The sequence below is a fragment of the Megascapheus bottae genome, chromosome 5, assembly GCF_031878675.1.
Source record: "Megascapheus bottae isolate mThoBot1 chromosome 5, mThoBot2.hap1, whole genome shotgun sequence".
Classification (NCBI taxonomy): Eukaryota; Metazoa; Chordata; class Mammalia; order Rodentia; family Geomyidae; genus Megascapheus; species Megascapheus bottae.
In genome coordinates, this window is record NC_143513.1 from 66,769,506 (window position 1) to 66,784,168 (window position 14,663).

At 41.1% G+C, this 14,663-nt stretch overlaps 1 protein-coding gene across 1 annotated transcript in view; it reads left to right on the forward strand.

The window, feature by feature from the left end:
* The window catches only part of Snd1 (staphylococcal nuclease and tudor domain containing 1), a 450,499-nt gene that overhangs the window by 16,601 nt on the left and 419,235 nt on the right, over positions 1-14,663 (forward strand). Inside the window, exon 2 of the mRNA XM_090333252.1 lies at positions 13,756-13,905. Within this exon, the coding sequence (XP_090189378.1) occupies positions 13,756-13,905 (150 nt within the window). The remainder of the gene's footprint in view (positions 1-13,755; positions 13,906-14,663) is intronic.

The following is a 14,663-nucleotide window of genomic DNA, read 5'->3' on the forward strand; positions in this document are numbered from 1 at the left end:
ACCACTTGAGCCTCACCTTGACCTTTTTGTGTTTTTTAAAATTATTATTTTTGTTGTTGTTGAACTTGGCCTGGGTACTGTCCCTGAGCTCTTTAGCTCAAGGCTAGAGAGCTCTTCCTCTTTTTTTGTTTGTTTGTTTTTGGTGGGTCATGGGGCTTGGACTCAGGCTGAGCTCTTCAGTTCAAGGCTACCACCCCACCCTTGAGCCAAGCCCCACTTCCCATTTTCTAGAGGTTAATTGGAGATAAGAGTCTCAGGTCCTTTTATGTCTGGGCTGGCTCTGATCCTCAGATGTCCGCCTCCTGAGTAGCTAGGTTTATTGCCACCACACCTGTGAGAGTCACCACACCTGGTTTAGAGCTCTGCGTCTTGAGCCACAGCACCACTTCCTGTTTTCTAGTGGTTAAATGGCGTTAAAAATCTCATGGACTTTAGTGCCTGGGCTAGCTTTGAACCATGATCTTCAGATCTCAGCCTCCTGAGTAGATAGGAGTATAGGTGTGAGCCACCAGTGCCTGGCAATGTAATTTTTTTTTTTTTGCCGGTCCTGGGGCTTGAACTCAGGGCCTAAGCACTGTCCTTGGGCTTTTTCCTCAAAGCTAGCACTCTGCCACTTGAGCGCCACTTCCGACTTTTTGTATATATATGGTACTGAGGAATCGAACCCCGGGTCTTTGTGCATGCTAGGCAAGCACTCTACCACTAGGCCAAACTCCCAGCCTGTTTTTTTTTTTTTTTTTAATTAGAGATTTTATTTTATTTATTTTTTCTTTTTTTTAATACTTTTTAAATTTCAGTGTATAGAGGGGTTACAGTTATATTTGCCAGATAGAAGGTGCATTACTTCTCACACATTGATATCTCTTCTTATGTTTTTGTTCCCATTTCTTTCCCCCTCCCCCCTCCCCTCATTTTTCCCCTCCTATTTCAAATAAACAAGTAAACATCTATATAATATACCAGGTAACAAAGTGGGATAACAATATGAGATTAACCACAGGGCAACACCAGAGAAGAGAGAAAAACATAACATAAAGAATAACAATCACTTACAATTAAGCTCTTTTTTTCATGTCCTGGAGGTCCATTAATTTGGCCTCATCCTATGTGGCCTTATGTATCTAGGGTTTGAACTATTGGAATCCTCTGCTAGGAGAGTTCTAGATGTGTACTAATTATTACAGATGAGGGAAACCATTGAACCTATGTTCCTTTGGGTCTGGTTTACTTCACTTAACATGATTTTTTTCCAGGTCTTTCCTTTTATTACAAATGGAGCGATGTTGTTCTTTCTGATGGAATGGCATGGAATTCCATTGTGTATAAATACCACATCTTGTTGATCCAATCATCAGCTGAGGGGCATCTGGGTTGGTTCTATATCTTTGCTATGTAAATAGTTATTTAAGGATTTTTTTTTTTTTTGCCAGTCCTGGGCTTGAGCTCAGGGCCTGAGCACTGTCCTTGGACTTTCTCAAGGCTAGAACTCTACCACTTGAGCCTCAGCACCACTTCCGGCTTTTTCTATATATGTGGTACCAAGGAATCGAACTCGGGTTTTCGTGCATGCTAGGCAAGCACTTTAACCACTAGGCCAAACTCCCGGCCCTTAATTAAGGATTTTATTGACACTTTTTTTTTACATCATATTTCAAATGTCAAATTTAACAAACAAATATTCAAGAATAGAATCTTTATATGCAATCACTGGCTCATGAATTTAAGAACAAATTTAAATTAAGCTGAGAGTTTGTATGTCATAGATACATATAGATCTATCTATATGTTATATCAATATGTCTATAGAATACATATCCCATGATAGATTTATGTGTCTATATAGTTATATTTCTATCTCCACATCTCAATGACCTTGAGTACCTGAGTATTGAGTCATCGATCTTATTCTGTTTGGATCTAAGATCCACATATCAAGGAGACCAAGTGCCTTTTGTTCTTTATCTCACTTGTGTTGATTGTTTTTGAGGTAGGATCTTGATTCATGCCTAGTCCAGCCTAGGCTGTGATCTTCCTCCTGAGCTTCTGTGGTTACTGGGAATGATGATGGGTGTGCCACTGCATCCAACCATTTTACCTCCCTAGAAGCTGGGATCATAGGTGTGCGTCACTGCATCTAGCCCTTGATTAAATCTTAGAGCAGTTATGACACAGGCCTGCCATGGACCACGATCCCCTAATCTCCCAGTGTTTAAGAATTCTTATTTTTTTTTTTGGTTGGTTGAGGGGCCCTGGGCACTGTCCCTGAGCTCTTCAGCTCAATGCTAATTCTCTACCACTTGAGCCACAGTGTCCCTTCTAGTTTTCTGGTGGTTAATTGGAGATAAAAGTCTCACAGACATTTGTGCCCGGGCTGGCTTTGAACCGTGTGTGATCTTCAGATCTCAGCCTCCTGAGTAGCTAAGATTACAAGCATGAGCCACTGGTGCCTGGCTATGAATTCTTATAATATCCTGATATGGTAATACTTGAGTCTAGTTGTTGGAGACCAACCTGAATAACACAAGAAATCTCATAAAGTGTTTGGGCTCATGGTCTTGTATTGCTACCTTCACAATGATAGGGTACTGGAGTCAAAGGAATGAGAACTGAGAGTTAAAGCAAATAGGAACTAAGGGGACTCTTGGACTCTGAGTTCCTATAAGCAAGCCTGTTTATTTAGTTCAGTACAGGGGAGGTTTGTACAGATACAGCAAACAAGGTAGTAATCTATCTTGTGGTTACAATCAGTAATATGAGATACAGTTTGTATTCATATTAATAATTGACTCCCTTATTGTTAGGGAGTAGAGGGAAATGATGAACATTTAACTGGAAGAGGAACATTCATCTTATTCCCCATGTCTCGGGCTTTATAGGTTCCAAACAGCTCTAACTTAAACATCATAGAGTCCAATTAATAATAACTTACATGTCATTTTCTGTGTCTGTTTGATCTTTCCAGGGTCCACTTCTCAAAGTCTTAACACTTTCCTGGTCTCACAACTGGGCCTCAGAATTCCTTATAGTCTTGTGCTTATTAGGCAGGTGCTCTGTCCTCAGCCCCCCAAACCCTTTAGTTATTTTCCAAACAAATTTGTGTATACTAGCCGCGAGCACTCTACCACTAGACTACACTCCTGGCCCCCTTTTCTTTTTTATATATACCTTGATCAGTAACCACCCTTTCTCTGGTTAGTGGAAAATTTCAACCCTGCAATCATTTATTTTTCCTGCTGACGGGTGCATCTTCAGCCCATCTAAGCTCTGCCCCTAGTAACCTCATAAGTCCAAACTTGCGAGATGTCAGAGGGCCCCACGAATAAGTCAAACAGTAAATTCTAGGGTTTCTAAGAAGCACCAAGGAAGACCACATGTATTTTACACGATACCATCCCCTTGGTAGTGTATATTTTCAAATATTTCAGAAGCCGATGACTTAATAAAGTACTTTAAAATTTCTGTTGGTATCAAATCTTTGAGCTGGGACACTAGTCTGTCATTATTTAGTAGTCACTAATACAGACAGGCCCTGAAGAGAATGCAGAAGACCAGTTCCTTGGAATTCTAACAGGCCTGGGTCCTGTCCCTGAGCTTCTTTTGCTCAAGGCTAGTGCTTCATCCCTTTGAGCCACAATGCCCCTTCTGGCTTTTTCTGAGTAGTTTATTGGAGACGAGTTTCTTGGTCTTTCCTGCCCAGGCTGGCTCTGAGCTAGGATCCTCAGATCTTGGCCTCTAGACTAGCTAGGACTAAAGGTGTGAGACACTGTGCTAGGCCTTCTAACACTATTTTGAACAGGCACATGTCTGTACATGTGTCTGTACATACATACTTGCACACTGTTACTTAAAATAGACCTTCATATCAGATTCAGTCTAGAATTTGATGTTTCTTTTATAGAAAATACAACATTGATTTTTTTCCAACTGGAATCTGCAGGTGAAGAGGCAGGATTTGCTTTCATGCCTGTCAGAGACTTCTCGGATGGTTGCCTTTTCCTCCAATCACTTCCCTTTGCTGTCACTGTGTTCTTTGCCCATCTACTTCCATTCTCTGTGATCTGCTTTTCCAGAGATAAAAGGAAGCCATATTACTCTCATTGCTGTACTTAGATTTGTTTTTCTTACCATGGTATTTGGATATAGGCTTTGGGATAAAAATCTACCCAAGAGATTCTTATCTATTAATGAGGAACAGCTACAGGAATCATGGAGAATATAATCAGAGAAGGCAACATTTGCTCAAGACATCAGCACCCCTTTGGGGCATATGGGAAGTGACTGAGGAAAGTGGGAAGACAGTTGAATATTGAACAGTTAATTAGGAGATTCTCCAAGGTGGTCAGAGATCTAGATTTGAGTGGTTTCTGTTGAGAATAGAGTAGGCTTGACAGCTCATAGGAAGTAATCAATTTAGTGGTTAACAGTGAATTAGGCAAGACATTCTTGAGGGAGGAGGTAACAAGGGAAATTCAACATCTGAAGTGGCTCTTGGCACAAATATGAACATGAGCTTCCTTGGGGAGCACAAAGCAATGTTGAAGAAAGTTAGATATGTGGTAGAGGTCAGAGGCCGGGAAGGTATTGCACTCTGGGAGTGGGGGATCCAGGTAAGGGGAAGAAAGGGGGTTTCTGAGAGAAGCAGCTATGATTGTATTGTAGCATGTGCTTGGGGTCCTGTTCTGTAAAATTCTCCCAAGCTTATAAGCATCTTAAAGTTTGGATTCTTTCCATCCAGGTACACTGTACCTGGTATATAGTAGGGCCATTCATTTGATTAAAACAAACAAGCAAAAGACCCCAAAATCCCACAACAATACTGTCTGATTTGGTTCTGGGTTCTGGGCCATTGTGAGATAAGATACCTTTCTTTGCCTTTACAGAGCTTGCAGTCAGGGAGGAAGACTGATACTAAATATTTGTACTGACTGTATGCTGTAGTGAGTTGTATGGGGGTGGTGTGGTGTAAGGGGTTGTGACCAGCAGGGCAACTAGTATGCTCTCTGGATGGGGAGGGCCACTTTGGGAGCCATATTTAAGCTAAATTTGCTGGAGAACACAGGTTTCTCAGCCAGGCAACTGGGGCGGGGAATGAGTCCAAGAAAATGGACTTTATTGTATGTGCTGCTCAGTTACCTGAGAATCTCATTACAATGCAGATTTCTATTTATTAGGTCTTGCTAGACTGTAGAGTCTGTCTGCATTTCTAACAAACTCTAGTGCTTGCTGGCCTGTAATTTCCCCTACAGACTTTCTGTGTGTCTTAGCTTTTGTCTTTTCTGACCTTTGGTGGGATTCAACTGGATTGGGCAAGATGGATGCAGTGATGTAACTTAACTGCTCAGTGCTTTTGTTTTTTTCATGAGGAGAAAGGATTAAGAGCCCTGAATCACTGCAGTCATTTTCTCGTACCCTTGGGTAGAGGGTTCAGAGTTCTCTCTGATGATCTTCTTACATTCTGGAGTCAGTGTAGTTTTGGTTTTTTTCTTCAGTAAAGTAGCCCATGGACTACTTTGTTGGCAACGGAATGGATGTTTCTGAAATGACACTGACTTTATCAGTTCCATATGCGAATTCCTTTCTGAGTTCTTCTGAGTTGTCTTCTGAGTAGTAGGTCTTAAGAACAGCAGAGCTCAGTTGTGTGATTGGAAGGACTTGGTTCTGTGGGGGACCATTGTCCTGGCCACAGTTTTGCTCCCAGGAGCTTGAGTGCAGGTACTGAGTTGTGGGTTGTTGCAGTCTACCAGTGCCCCACATTTTGGTATATACGTTTTGATATATACTTTTTTTTTTTTTTTTGCCAGTCCTGGGTCTTGAACTTAGGGCTTGAGCATTGTCCCTGGGCTTTCTCAAGGCTAGAGCTCTACCACTTGAGCCTCAACACCACTTCTGGCTTTTTTCTATGTATGTGGTACTGAGGAATCGAACCTGGGTCTTCATGCATGCTAGGCAAGCACTCTATCACTAGGCCAAAACTCCTAACCCATATACTTTTTGATATATACTGTTTGGTATATACTTCTGTTGCCTCTCTGAATATAAAATGAGCAATTTGAATAACTTGGAATTGTTCAGAATTTATTTTTTCTGGGCTCTTGCTGTTTAAAGTACTGTAAAACTCATTTTGATTTTTCCTTCTTGTCATAGTGCTTTATATCAGGGCTTGGCAAGCTTCTTCTGCAAAGGGCTAGGTAGTAAATGTTTTAGGTTTTATCAGCCATATGGTCTCTGTCACAGTCATCCAACTCTGCCATTCTAGTGTGAAAGTAGCTATAGACAATATGCAAACAAATGAATTTGACATGATCCAATAAAACTTTATTTCTAGACACTGAAATCTGAATTTTATACTCTTTGCATGTTACATGATATTCTTTTTGAGGCTTAATCATTTTAAAATATGAAAACCGCATTTTAGTTCATATGGTTAGCAAGAACAGGTGGCTGGCTGACTTTGGCCACTGGCCCATAGCTTTCCTATACTGCCTTTTATCATTGTGGAACATTCTTCCTTTGTGTCTCCTTTCTTGCCTGTTCTTTTGTAATATTGAACTCTCAGTCTCTGTTTGCCTGGCATGTACTGTTGAATAAATGTTGCTTTGATTTGGAACAGCCAGCTCATGGAATCTTTACTTTCTTCGTGAAGTAGTCTCTGACAGCTGCTCTGCTGGCACATATAAATGGAGGTTTTTAATTGGTAAAAAGATTTAATTTGTAGGTAGCCTCAACTGCCATTTGAACAGAGAAATAAACTCCCAAATGCTTGTTTTTCCACTATATACTATACACATCATACACTATAATAATTGGGAGACTTCAGTTCTAGTCCTTGTTCTTATATCGATTACCTTGTTATTTTAGGCAAAAGTCACCTTATCTATCTTGCTTTCAGAGTTTTTAGCTGTAAAGTAAAAGGGACCAGATTAGATGCTCTCTTTATCTATCTCCTCTCCCTTTACTGCAAACTGAGGACCAACACAGCTGGCCTGGGAGTTTGTCCTAAGCTAGTAAAACACCAGTGCTGTGAGTTTGGGTTTCCAATTCACTGGCTTACATTGTTGGGCCCTTTAATTTAGGTTTACTTCTTGCTTGCCAGAGGAGGGGGAAAGGGGGAAGGGAGGCAGAAAGGGGGGAGAGAAAAGGGGAGGGGAAAAAGGAAGGGAGAGAGGGAGGGGAAGGAAAAAGAAGGGAGGGGAGAGATAAAATTTACATTTTTTGAGGGAGGGTGGTCATGGGATTTAGACTCTGGGCCTGGGCATTGTCCCTAAGCTCTTCAGCTCAAGACACTGCCCTACCCCTTGAGCTACAGCATCACTTTTGGTTTTCTGGTGATTAAATGGAGTTAGAGTCTCATGGACTTCAGTGCCCAGGCTGGCTTTGAGCTGTGATCCTCAGAGCGCAGCTTCCTGAGTAGCTAGAATTACAGGTGTGAATCACTGCGCCCAGCTAAAATTTACACTTCTAAAGTATAAGGTTCAAACATTATCTCAAGAAAAGACGTTTACACCTTGGTGGCTACTCCCTAGTCTTTCTTCCCTCCATCTCTTGAAGCAACTCATCTGCTTGGGTCTCTGGATCACCTTTTGGACATTTTGTATAAATGGAGTCATCTTATATATGGCCTTGGTGTGTGCCTTCTTTGACATAGCACAGTATCCTTAAGGTTTATCCATATTGTAGAGTCGATTAGTACTTTGATTTTTAATTTCCTCAGATCTCAGCCTCCTGAGTAGATAGAATTACAGATGTGAGCCACTCTACCCAGCTAAATATTTTTTTTTTTTTTTTTACCAGTCCTGGGGATGGAATTCAGGGCCTGAGCACTGATGTTGGGTTTTCTTCGAGGTTAGAGTTCTACCACGTGAGCCACAGCACAACTTCCAGCTTTTTCTATGTATGGGGATTGAGGAATCAAACCCAGGTCTTTGTGCATGCTAGGCAAGCACTCTACCACTAGGCTAAACTCCCAGCTCCGTACTTCTGGCTTTTTGGTAATTAATTGGAGATAAGAGTCTCACCACCTTCTCTTCCTGTACTGGCTTTGAAATACCATCCTTAGATCTCAACCTCCTGAGTACCTACAGCTAGTTCTGATCCTTTTTTAGTTGAATTCCCCTTTGAGTTGAATTCTCCTTTGCAGACAATGTGAGATAGATAAAAATCTATTTGTTTTGCTACTAATTTGTTGAAAGGGCTACTCTCTCTACTAAATTATCTTAGCACTTCGGTTAAAAGTAGACTGTAATTGTATAGATTGATTTTGGATTTTTTTTTTTGGTAATATCCATTATCTAGTGTCTGCCCTTGTCCTTTTTTTTTTTTTTTTTGCCAGTCCTGGCCTTGGGCTCAGGGCCTGAGCACTGTCCCTGGATTTTTCTTAAGGCTAGGGCTCTACCACTTGAGCCACAGCACCACTTCTGGCTTTTTGCTACGTATGTGGTACCGAGGAATCGAACTTGGGTCTTTGTGCATGCCATGTAAGCACTCTACCACTAGGCCAAACTCCCGGCCCCTGACCTTGTCTTTTGTAGTGATTTTTCATATTGGCAGTTGTTACTGTTGACATATAAGCCAATCCCCACTGCAGAGCTAATAAGATATTGTCCCCTGGCCATAATAATATTTTGCTCCTGGACGGAAACATTATTATATCCCTGCTGGTGAACTTTTTTCTCTTAAGTATATTGAGACTAGGTTTTTTTTGTATTATAGGTATCAGGGGTCTGGGAGTTTAAGTGTTAAACACACCAAATCATTTATCAGAATCTAGTGAAGATTTAATGTGGTGTTGCTGTTGCCAGGCAACATTTTAGTAGCTACCCATCTAGTGTTTCACTGTAGGTAAATCTCCCATAAGCCTGTCAGTTGGGTTTGAACAGTTTGACTCCCCATTTTCCTTCTCAGCTTCCTTGGTTCAGCCTTTGTAGCTGTCTGACTCATGCCTGGAAGCCAGGTCTTTTGAATCACACTGCATCCTTCTGCAACCTTTATTGGCAGAGATGAGAAGTGTCTAATCCATAACCTCAATGAAACTGACTCATTGTGACAGCTGGTTTCATACACCTTCCACTTTATCAGGTAGTCCTAAGATCATTTTTCTAGAATATGCCATTTTATTAATCTAATTGGATAAAGCAGCATCCATATGACTTGTTTTCTATGCCCTATAAATTAGCAATTAAGGGTAATTACTGCATCCATGAAAGTTTGCAACATGAATCAGTCAGTTCTGCTTTGGCAGATCAATTACCCGTGACAGTTTCTTCTCAATCTTAACACAATTCTGAAATTAAAATTCTGATGACTGACATGTTTTACTTGCTTGTGATATTTACCATTTGTTACACTCTAGAATATTAGCTCTCCCAGAGAAGATAGTTTTGTCTGTTTTACTGAAATATGAAGATTGTTTAGAAGAACCAAAGCCCGGTGTATAGTAGGTATACAATATGTATGTACTGATTTAATAAATGGATAAATCTTATTAGTGAATACACTTACAAAAAGAAACAACTTAGATGTCAGGGGTTACAGAGAAGAAAACTGATTCAATGCTGGATGAAATACAAATTGATTTATAGCCTCTTGGTCTTTCTCATATTTTACTTAAGACATTTTAAGTATTTTCTCCCTGAGGGTATTTCCACTGGGTTTTATTTGGTGGAGAACCTTTGGTAGGAGGAAGCCATTAAAATGTTTTTATTGTGGAAGAACTGGAATAAAAACCTTTGCTAAGTAAGGCGGGTGGAAGAAGCTTAGCAGTGCTTGGCAGGTGAGTGGAGATAGCCAAGAGGTGGCGCATAGTATGTTTTATTTTATTTATTTTCTTTTTGCCAGTCCTGGGGTTAAACTCAGGGCCTGAACACTGTCCTTGGGCTTTCCTCAAGGCTATCATTCTACCACTTGAGCCACAGCACCACTTACAACTTTTTTTATGTATGTGGTACTGAGGAATTAATTGAACTGGGTCTTCATGCATGCTAGGCAAGCACTCTACCACTAGGCTAAACTCCCGCCCCTTTTTTGGGGGGGTGGTCAGGCATGGGGCTTAAACTCTGGGCCTGGTCCCTGAGCTCTTCAGCTCAAGACTACTGCCCTACCCCTTGAGTCACAGCCCCACTTCTTGTTTTCTAGTGATTAATTGGAGATGAGAGTTTTAGGTTCTGAAGTACCTGGGCTGGCTTGGAACTGGGATCCTCAGAGTAGCTAGGATTACAGGCGTGAACCATCGTGCCTGGTACCTAATATATTTTGAATATTTTCAGTTCCTATAAACAGTAGAAGGGAAAGGAGTGCTTCCCTGCTAGGGATAGATCTTTTGCTTATGCAGTGATCTACAGGCACAGACTTTTCCTACCTTTCCACCAAGGCCAACAGCTAATGAGGGGAAGAACATTTGAGAGGAAATGTGTACACATACCTGCCACAGGAATTGTCCCTGTTGCTTTGGAGATTGGATTGGCGAGTACTGCTTGAGTATCGCATTGAACAGTATAAAATGTACAGAGCAGTTGAAAAGTACAAATCCTTTCTCAGGTTTTATTAATTCAAGCATATCTGATGTAGTAACACAAAGTTCTGATGGCCCTCTACTGAGTAGGTTCTGGGAGACGGGAGGGTGTACAGAGGAGTTTTGTACAAGTACAAATTGTACAGTACTTCAGGTGAAAGGGGGCTCTTCTCACTATTTACTTTGTTCTTAAGATTTTCATAGGCCTTTGTCAGACATGAGAAATAAACATGGTTTCCTGGGCCCATGCCTGGTTGTCATAGTTTTTCTTGGCCAGACATGGTGAATTCTCTTGTAAATAGGTCTTAGCTTTCTCAGTGGGGCTTTACCAAGAGGTACTAGTCCTCTTAGAATGTTTTATTTCTGTGAAAACTTGAGCTTTCAGAAATTAAGGAACAGACACTGGATGTTTGGGATATGCATGTTGGCTTCCTTAGACCCCTTTGGAATGTATGCAAGAGAGATTTAAAGGAAATATTCTGTGAGAGTGTGTGTTTGGGTTTGGTGGTTCTGGGAAATGAACATAGTTCCTCAGGAATGGTTGGCAAGAGCACTACCACTTGAGCCCCCACTCCAGTCCCTAAAATGTGCTGTTCCTATTGTATACATGGGTTCTGCTATCCATGAGGAGGAATTGCTTATAAATGAGACAACTCAAGCTCTTGACTTTGACTTTCTTGATCTATTTTGAGAACTTCAGATATCCTCCATTTTAGCATATCTGTTCTTTTTTGACTCTGAAAGATTTTTTTTCTGTTTAGAAGTTTTTTTTCTGAGATGGTCCCCAGAGGATGGGTTCTCAGGATAGACTGTATAAACAAGGTTTGATTAGAGTTTTATTGCTTGTAATACTGGTCAGAAAGGATAAAAATGAAAAATGTAACTCATAACTGGATTAGTCAGACTGTGTGTGTGTGTGTGTGTGTGTGTGTGTGTGTGTGTGTGTATGTGTGTGTGGTGGCAGGGGAAGGAAAAGGGGCAGGGGGTAGGGGAAAGAGTGGGGATATGTATGGCCAAAGAGGAAAGAGTTCTGTCTTTTCACCTATCACTTGAGCCACACCTCCATTTCGAACGAGCTCTGTCTCTGTGCTGGTTATTGGAAATATTGAGATAAATCAGAGCACTAGTTTTACAAAACTGGAATATGCATAGTTGTGCATTGGAGTTCCTATGAAAGGTAGTAGATTTGAAAGTGATCGTGTTTTCATGTCTGCATGGGCTAGTTTTCGTGAACAAAATGGGCAGAAGAAGCAAGTTGTTTGTTTGTGTAGTAGACTCAATTAGAACAGTGTTCACAAATAGAAAGCAAAAAAGCCACATTGCCTACGGATGTGTACCTAAACGAACTATATGACAAATAAGGTGGAGTTTATCCTAGGGATCAGTAGGCATGAGAAAGGGCTCCCAGGAGAGGGTCACAGAGGAAATCCAAAGTTTAACAGTATTGTAGTTTTTAAATTTGGGCTGTGGTTGTTGTTTACTTTTTTCTTTTCTTTTGCCAGTCCTGGGGCTTGAACTCAGGGCCTGGGCCTCGTCCCTGAGCTTCTTTTGCTCAAGGCTGGCACTCTACCACTTGAGCCACTGTGCCATTTCTGGCCTTTTCTGTTTATGTGGTGCTGAGGAATTGAACCCAGGCTTCATGCATACTAGGCAAGCATTCTGCCATTAAGCCATATTCCCAGACATGTTTACTTCTCCTACTCTCTTTTGTATGTTTAAATGCATGTCCAAATATATTTTAAGAGGGTGACATGTAGCTAGTGAGTGTATCTATATACCTTTCCTCCTAGGACTTTCTGGTTCCATTGTGTTCACAATGGTCATTCCTTTATACTCTTGCTAGTCTCTTCTTCTATTCTGTTGCCAGAACCTTCAGCCATATCTGCCAGCCTTTCAGCAGCTGTTGCTTGTTGGGAAGCCTGTAATAAAAGTGTGTTTTGGATCCAGTGAAGTCGGTACCTGAGCCCACCTGTTCCTCTTGGTGTCTCTTGCCAAGCAAAAGCAATTTGAATAGCTTGAGTCATTTTCCCGTCTGCTTTCACTTCCCTTCTATTCTCACTTGAATTTTTCCCTTCTTTTGCCCTCCAGATATTTTTGGATTTTTCCTTTCTTTTACCCTACAGATATTTTAAAACTGAATACTAATTAGCTTCAGGGTCCTTTCACAGTTCTGTGAATTCTGTGCCTGGCCCTCTTGACTAGAGAGAGAAGGAGCCTTTGGGTGTGTGTTAGATTCTCCTGATCATCTAGGGCATGAAGTCTCTAGATTATAGCACTTCTGTATTTTTCTTTTGGCATGCTCAGTTACTCCTGAATGGTATGCGTGGACTTCTTCCAGCCCCCCCCCCACCTTTTCTTCCTCCTCCTCCTCCCTCCCTCCCTCCTCCTCCCCCTCCCCTCCCCCTCCCCTTCTTCTTCTTCTTCCTCCTCCTCCTCCTCCTCCTCCTCCTCTTCTTCTTCTTTTTCTTCTTCTTCTTCTTCTTCTTCTTCTTCTTCTTCTTCTTCTTCTTCTTCTTCTTCTTCTTCTTCTTCTTCTTCTCATTTTTAGTGGTACTGGGGTTTGATTTTTAGGGCCACAAGATGTAGGAAGATACTCTACAACTTGAGCAATGCCTTTAGCCCTTTTTTCTTTATTACAGGTAGTCTCATTTTTTTTCCAAAGGTAGCCTTGGATTATCTACTTATGGCTTCCTATGTAGGCTACACCTTAGTTTTGTTGTTTGAGATGGGTCTTGCTAGCCTTTAGGTTGGCCTTTAACCTCAGTGTCTCCTGATCCTATACCTCCTGAGAAGTAGGGATTATAGCTTAGAGTCACTGACTGCTGACCTTCTCCTTTTTCCACTGTTTCCTATAGTGGAAAATGTGGATGGAAATATTAACTTCTTAATAATTGAACAGAAGTGTTAGTGCTTGCTGGGATGAAATTACAAAGATCATTAACCTTTGTGTCTCGTGTGCCTTTTTATTCCATCCTATTTGTTTTATGGATTTTTATTGATTTAACTCCTATTTATATTTTTGGTCCCATCATTTCTGAATCAAAGCTTTATATAGGGATTTCTCTTATAAAATTAAAGGTAATTTGAAAAAAAAATTAAAGGTAATTTGGTTCATTTAGTCATTCAACACATATTTAAAGACCTCTAGAGTACTAAGCACTGTTAGATACTCATTAATGAGCAAGTTACATTGTGGTGATTTTGCCTGCTGGTCACTAATTTTCTCATTTTTTCCCTCCCTTGCTTAGGTACTCTCAGGGTGTGCCATCATTGTCCGAGGGCAGCCACGTGGTGGGCCTCCTCCTGAGCGGCAGATCAACCTCAGCAACATTCGTGCTGGAAATCTAGCCCGGCGGGCAGCTGCCACACAACCGGATGCAAAAGATACCCCGGATGAGGTAGATGCTTCCCAGGGTCTTCCTGATAACCTTTGTAGCAGGTCCCATTTATTCCTGGATTGATGGAGTGTTGACATGTTCTTTCCTTTTTGTGTGTTTTTGGTGTTTTTATATCTGGGGACTGATGACTAGATCTGCTCCAGCAGTCTGCACCTGTTCCTGCCCAGACTGATGTCTGAGCATCCGTCACAGGCTCACCACTTTTTCCTTAGTCCTTTCCCACAGAGTTCTGGGCATAGATGGAGAACATTTTGTGTTTGCAGAGCTATTTCAAGTTACCATTGGTTATGGAAGAGCTGTGAAAAATATAGACCTTTCCCTAGAAACAACTGCTGTTATAGGTATCTTATTTCAGAGGCATTTAGCATCTATAGAACGTCATTTTCATAAATGATAGCAAACCTTTATTATGTTTTTTTCTTCCTTTTTTTTATTGTAATTAGTAAAAGGGTTACATGATATTTGCCAGATAGAAGGTGCATTAATTCACATACATTGATACCCTTTCACATGTCTTGGTACCCGTTTCCCTCCCCCCCCCACACCCTTCTTTCTTTTTTTTAATGCTGATAATTGGGCTTGACCTTTGGGCCTCTTGCTCTTATTTGTCTTTGTCCCCTGCTCACAGCTCTACCACTTGAGCCATACCTCCAGTTCTGGCTTTTTGTTAGTTAATTAGAGATATCAGTATCCCCTAAGCAGGCTTGGAATCACAATTCTTATATCTCAGTGCAAACTATTGGCTCCCAGTTTATTGC